The sequence below is a fragment of the Arachis hypogaea genome, chromosome 3 (genome assembly GCF_003086295.3).
Source record: "Arachis hypogaea cultivar Tifrunner chromosome 3, arahy.Tifrunner.gnm2.J5K5, whole genome shotgun sequence".
NCBI lineage: Eukaryota > Viridiplantae > Streptophyta > Magnoliopsida > Fabales > Fabaceae > Arachis > Arachis hypogaea.
This window is the reverse complement of record NC_092038.1, coordinates 74,442,535-74,447,197: the sequence shown is the minus strand read 5'-3', so window position 1 is coordinate 74,447,197 and position 4,663 is coordinate 74,442,535. Positions and strand designations below refer to the sequence as shown.

Sequence of the window (4,663 nt, the reverse complement as noted above, 5' to 3'; positions counted from 1 at the left end):
TAATACAGAAAAGGAAAAACAAGTTGGTAACATTCAATTTCTAGTATGATCTAGACATGCTAGAAGTTGGGTCATTACAATTTGGTATCAGAGCCAGGTTCTTCCTGTTAGAGCCTGGGGAATGGACTGAATCATGCTTTATTGCATGCTCTGTGGTGTGTCTCATGCTTATAGGGTATCTATGTGATATGTGTTGCATGAATGTCTTTGTGCTTTCATTCTGATAATGTTCATGCCCAACTTGAGGTATTAAGACTAATCACCTTGGTATTGATTGTTTGGTATGAACAGAATCAGGATGCCTCCACAGAGACGTGGCGATCGGGAAGGGTCTACTGTTAACAATCCGCCGCGAAACGATGATAATCTGTTTGCTGCGATTCACGCTATGGCTGAGGCTGTGCGTGAAATGGCGACTGCTACTACCTAAGCAGTTAACCGTCTGGGGGAACGTAATGGAGAGCGTAACAATGATCGTAACGGTGAGAATGGTGGAAACGGTGATGGAGATAACATGAATCATCATAGGCCTATGACATTAGCTACTTTCTTGAAAGTTAATCCACCGAAGTTCAAGGGTACGACTGTAGCAACTGAAGCTGATAATTGGTTCCGAGGCATAGAAATGTCCTTGAGGGCACAGCATGTCCCGGAAGAACAGTATGTAGAATTTGCTACTTATATGTTGGAAGGGGATGCTCAGCACTGGTGGCAGGGCATTCAACGTTTACTGCAGCAAGATGAGGGTAATATTTTGTGGAATGCTTTCAAAGAAGAGTTCTATAAGAAGTACTTTCCTAGAGCTACTCGTGAGGCAAAGGAGATGGAGTTGATGCAGTTAAAACAGGGAAGTATGTCTGTTGCTGAGTATACAAGGAAGTTTGAAGATTTATGTCATTTTTCCAAGGTTTGTCAAGGGAATCCAAAAGATTTCGAAGAGTGGAAATGTTTGAAATTTGAAGGAGGACTCCATGAAGATTTGTCGAACTCAGTGGTTCCATTGGAAATATGGAATTTTGCGGAGTTGGTTAATAAGAGTCAGCTAGTAGAAGACTGTGCTAAGAAGACAGCTGCAGCTCGGATGAATCGCCCAGGATCTTTTTTTCAGAATTATAATCAGTATACAGTTCCTCAGGGAAGAAATTTTAAGCAGGGAGCAATGCCTTCACAATGGTACAATCAGAATAGAAATGTTCATGCACGTCCTACAGGAAGGAATGGAAGAAGAATGAGACAGGATATGGGTAAGCGACCTCAGCAGGCGCAGATGCGACCAGTATGTAGGCAGTGTGGAAAGGAGCATGGAAGTAGACCTTGTCAGCTTACAGGCATTATCTATTTTTCTTGTGGTCAGCCTGGACATATGGCTAAGGACTGTCCGAAGAAGCCAGTACAAGGAATAGATAGGCCGCGACAACAAGGACGTGTGTTTGCTATGACTGCTGATGACGCAATAAAATCAGACTCCCTAATCCAAGGTCAGTGTTATGTCAAATCTCGACTCTTAACTATACTGTATAACTCTGGTGCATCACATTCATTTATTTCCGAGACTGTTGCGCATGAGTTGGGATTAGATTTTACCATGTTAGATTATAATCTAATTGTTCGTACACCCACATCTCAAAATGCCTTGACTAGTCAAGTATGTCAACAGGTGCCTTTTGTTATCGAGGCTATGACTTTTATACATGACCTGGTTTGTTTGCCTTTGTATGGTTTAGATATTATCTTAGGTCTAGATTGGTTGTTTAAGCATCATGTTTTCCTTGATTGTTTTAAACGAATTGCTATATTTCCATCATCTGAAATGCACACTGAACCAGTTGAGTCTTGTACTTTCTATTTGAATTCCCTAAGAGTTATTTCTAGTAATAGTGGGTTAGAGGGTTACGTTCTACTATCGGCTAGCTCAGAAACTAATGAACAAGACTTGGAGCAAATCCGAGTGGTGAAGGAGTTTCCTGATGTTTTTCCGGATGATATACCTGAGTTTCCACCTCAGAGAGAGATAGAGTTTAGTATTGATCTGGTTCCTAAAGCTGGACCAATTTCTATAGCACCGTATCGGATGTCACCGTTGGAACTAGCGGAGTTAAAAAAGCAGTTGGATGAATTACTGGGGAAGAAGTTTATTCGTCCGAGTGTATCACCATGGGGAGCTCCAGTGTTACTAGTAAAAAAGAAGGATGGTGGAATGAGGTTATGTGTGGATTATCGGCAATTGAACAAGATCACAATCAAGAACAAGTATCCACTCCCAATGATAGATGATCTGATGGACCAGCTGAGAGGTGCGACAATATTCTTGAAGATTGATTTGCGGTCAAGTTACCATCAAATCTGGGTGAAGGAATCAGATATACCTAAGACTGCCTTTCGAACTAGGTACGGTCACTATGAATATACGGTTATGTCCTTCGGACTGACTAATGCTCCTGCTGTATTCATGGATTATATGAATCGCATTTTTCATCCGTATCTAGATCAGTTTGTGGTAGTCTTTATAGATGATATCCTCATCTATTCCAAGACAGAAGAAGAACATGGAGAGCATTTGAGGATTGTGTTGCAAATATTAAGAGCACGGAAGCTATATGCGAAATTGTCGAAATGTGAGTTTTGGGTGACAGAAGTGGCATTCTTGGGACATGTGATCACACAAGATGGTATAACTGTAGATCCTTTAAAGATCGAGGCCGTAGTACAATGGAAGGAACCCAAGACAGTTACAGAAGTTCATAGTTTCTTGGGGTTAGCAGGATACTATCGGCGGTATATCAAGGGTTTTTCATAGATAGCTTTACCTTTGACTCGCCTTACTAGGAAGGAAGTTCCGTTTGAGTGGATAGAGAAGTGTGAAGAAAGCTTTGAAACTTTAAAGGAAAGGTTGACGACGGCGCCAGTTTTGGTGTTACCAGACCCACAGAAACCTTTTGAGGTGTATTGTGATGCTTCTTTTAAGGGACTTGGTTGTGTATTGATGCAGCATAGGAATGTGGTAGCTTATGCTTCGAGACAACTAAGACCTCACGAAAGGAACTATCCGACACATGATTTGGAATTAGCAGTAGTGGTCTTTGCACTTAAGATTTGGAGGCACTATTTGTACGTAGCCCAATTTGAAGTTTTCTCTGATCATAAGAGTTTGAAGTATATCTTTGATCAGAAAGACCTTAATATGAGGCAGAGGCGATGGATGGAATTCTTAAAAGATTATGATTTTAAGTTGAGCTATCATCTTGGGAAGGCAAATGTAGTCGCAGTTGCTTTGAGTCGGAAGAGTTTGGGCATATCCTGGATGATGATCAAGGAAGAAGAAATGATCTCAGCCTTTGAAAACTTAAAATTAGGAATGAGAGAGACATCAAGAGGAATTGTTATGGCGCAACTACAATTAACATCTGACTTTAAGATAGCTATTCAGCAAGCTCAAGCCCAGAATTCAGGAATGCTGGCATTGTTAACACGGATGAAGGTAGATCAGCCGGAAGAGGTACGCCAAGATAAAGAGGGAATATGGAGATATAGGAACAGAATTTGTGTACCTGCTCAGAAGGACTTGAGAAAGAACATTCTGACCGAAGCTCATGAAAGCAGATTTTCTATCCATCCCAGAACGACTAAAATGTACCAAGACCTGAAGAAGATGTTCTGGTGGCCAGGAATGAAGAAATATGTGGCAACGTATGTTTCAAAGTGTCTCACTTGCCAGAAGATTAAGGTGGAACATCAAAAACCACCTGGAACCCTGCAACCATTGGAGATACTGCAATGGAAATGGGAAGAGATTACGATGGATTTTGTTACTGGGTTACCAAGAACCTCTGCCGGGCATGATGCAATTTGGGTAATTGTAGATCGATTGACAAAATCAGCGCATTTTCTACCAATTCAAATTGGTCACAGCTTGGAGAAACTCGCCCGGTTATACATTCAGGAGATAATACGATTGCATGGAATACCTTCATCAATTGTGTCAGACAGAGATCAGAGGTTTACTTCTAGATTTTTGGGAGCTCTACAGAAATCTTTTGGGACGAAGTTGCACTTAAGTACAGCATATCACCCACAGAGTGATGGACAGACAGAACGAACAATTCGTACCTTGGAAGATATGTTGAGATCTTGCATGATGGACCAACAGGGTAACTGGGACAAATACTTGCCATTGATTGAGTTTGCCTACAACAACAGTTATCAACAGAGTATCGGAATGGCACCATATGAGGCCCTCTACAGAAGAAAGTGTCAATCACCGTTATGCTGGTATGACAAGGAGGAAGGCAGGATTTTGGGGCCAGACTTGGTACAAGAAACTACCGAACGGATTAAGCGCATTCGAGAGAAGATTCAAACTGCCCAAAGTCGACAAAAGAACTATGCAGATATTAGACGTAGGCCCTTAGAATTTAACGAAGGTGACCATATTTCCTTAAGAGTGACACCTACGACTGGAATAGGTAAAGCTCTTAGGACTAAGAAATTGAATCCACGATACTTAGGTCCTTTTCAAATTCTTAAAAGAGTCGGTCCAGTAGCATACCAAGTAGCTCTCCCTCCTTATTTGTCAAACCTTCATGATGTTTTTCATGTTTCACAACTCAAAAAGTATAATCCCGACGAAAGCCACGTTTTACAACCAGAGACAGTACATCTGCGA

At 41.3% G+C, this 4,663-nt stretch overlaps 1 protein-coding gene across 1 annotated transcript; it reads left to right on the top strand.

Moving 5' to 3' along the window:
• The first annotated feature begins 514 nt into the window (after positions 1–514).
• Positions 515–2,797, top strand: LOC112778673 (uncharacterized). Its single transcript, XM_025822972.1, has one exon. The coding sequence runs from the start codon at positions 515–517 to the stop codon at positions 2,795–2,797; it is 2,283 nt and encodes a 760-aa protein (XP_025678757.1).
• Positions 2,798–4,663: the final 1,866 nt, after the last annotated feature.

Bases quoted from the DNA above. Each gene is read 5' to 3' on its own strand.
- LOC112778673 (XM_025822972.1), top strand. From the start codon at position 515: ATGAATCATCATAGGCCTATGACATTAGCTACTTTCTTGAAAGTTAAT.